Source organism: Poecilia latipinna, unplaced genomic scaffold (genome assembly GCF_001443285.1).
Source record: "Poecilia latipinna isolate Pla-1442-1.1 unplaced genomic scaffold, P_latipinna-1.0 Scaffold1240, whole genome shotgun sequence".
Taxonomy (NCBI): Eukaryota; Metazoa; Chordata; class Actinopteri; order Cyprinodontiformes; family Poeciliidae; genus Poecilia; species Poecilia latipinna.
The window spans coordinates 328,064-329,580 of record NW_015113856.1 but is presented as its reverse complement, the minus strand read 5'-3'; the positions used below and the strand labels follow the sequence as shown (position 1 = coordinate 329,580).

Genomic DNA, 1,517 nt, shown 5'->3' with positions numbered 1-1,517 from the left:
TCAACTGCAGGCAGACTACAATTCTAAAACACAACATAAAGTGGATGTCATCGTTCACAACTCCTCCTACTGTTTAGAGAAATCTACCTCAATGGGAAAAAGCAGAGATGGAGAACTGAAGGGCGATGAAAATTGAGCTGACTTGCATATGAAGGCAAATATATTTTCCAAAGGTTCATATAGGATCCTGCAGCTCATGATAAGGTTTTTTAGGAAAGAAACAGAAGTGCCTCTGAATTGTAAACATTGCAGATGGCCTGCACTAAACAATTCACAAGCACTCCTTCTTGGTGTGGTAATATTCTCATATCCAAACTAATGTTCCAGCTGATAAACATAGTGACTGATAATTTACTGAGCTTTGCCTGGATCTTCACATGAAGACAAAATAATTTTAAGTCCCAAGATTTGATGAGGCTTAGCTGGACTTGTAGTTCCTTGCACTACATTTTTTGTTTTCCACAGTACTGCGAAGCTAACATGGTCTGAGAAGCTGTGCTTCATTTCTTAAGACCAGCAGTCCTAAGTTCTGCGTGGCGAATCATAACATCCTCTAAGGAGGAGACGAGGAAAAGTTCACTGATCTGAGCAGCAGGCTCATTCAGACACACATTACATAAAGAGTCCAGATATGGTATAAAGATCTAATCATTTCTCTTTATTTACACATAGAAAATGCTTGGCACATTTCTTCTTAAAGTACATTGTCTACATATACTTGAACATTTTTAATGGCTTAATGACTTAGCAGTTACTAGGATAGATATTGAAACTCAGAAGGCTCTCTGTACTTCTTCACATTCATGGGGAAGCTGTGCTCCAGCAGGGTCCATCCAGGCCAGATGGCCCGCCCACTCGCCATCTTAACCGTGACCACTGTCATCGCTCATGTTTGGGCATCATGTCTCTGTCCACAGCTGCCATGGCAGGCCTGCTCATGTCCTTAGAAGACAGGTTGATGTAGAACTCAGCCACCACCGGGCAGTGATCTGACGCCACGCCTCCCCACGACCAGTTATCTGGGATCCAGGGATTAGTCAGGCCCTCCCGCACCACCATGCAGTGACCTGCCAGAGGAGCAGATTTAAGATCAAAAACCCAAAAATGAAGAAGCTAAAGACATGTCAGAGAGACATGAGCAAACAATTATTTCTTTTTTCCAAAGAGCCACATTTTCTAGTAATTCTGCAGATTTTCTGAAGGTCTTTCAAAGTTTGTGAAAATTGGACAGTGGTCATGTTTCATTATTTCAACCCAGAATCAATCAATCAATCAATCAATCAATCAATCAATCAATCAATCAATCAAACAATCAATCAATCAATCAATCAATCAAATTTTATTTGTTCAACACATTTCAGCAGCAAGGCATTTCAAAATGCTTTACATCATAACAAACACAAAAACAGAGTCATGCAACATAGAATCAACAGTCAAAACATTACATTAAGTCAAGTTCCATCATTAAATTCGTAATTGATTACGTTTCAAATACAACTCTAAACAGGTGGGTTTTT

The 1,517-nt window shown here is 39.8% G+C and overlaps 1 protein-coding gene across 1 annotated transcript in view; it reads right to left on the bottom strand.

Moving 5' to 3' along the window:
* Positions 1-637: 637 nt before the first annotated feature.
* Positions 638-1,517, bottom strand: part of eepd1 (endonuclease/exonuclease/phosphatase family domain containing 1) — a 29,351-nt gene continuing 28,471 nt past the window's right edge. The window contains exon 7 of the mRNA XM_015054227.1: positions 638-1,067. Coding sequence (XP_014909713.1) covers positions 880-1,067 — 188 coding nt within the window. The 3' untranslated portion in view covers positions 638-879. The remainder of the gene's footprint in view (positions 1,068-1,517) is intronic.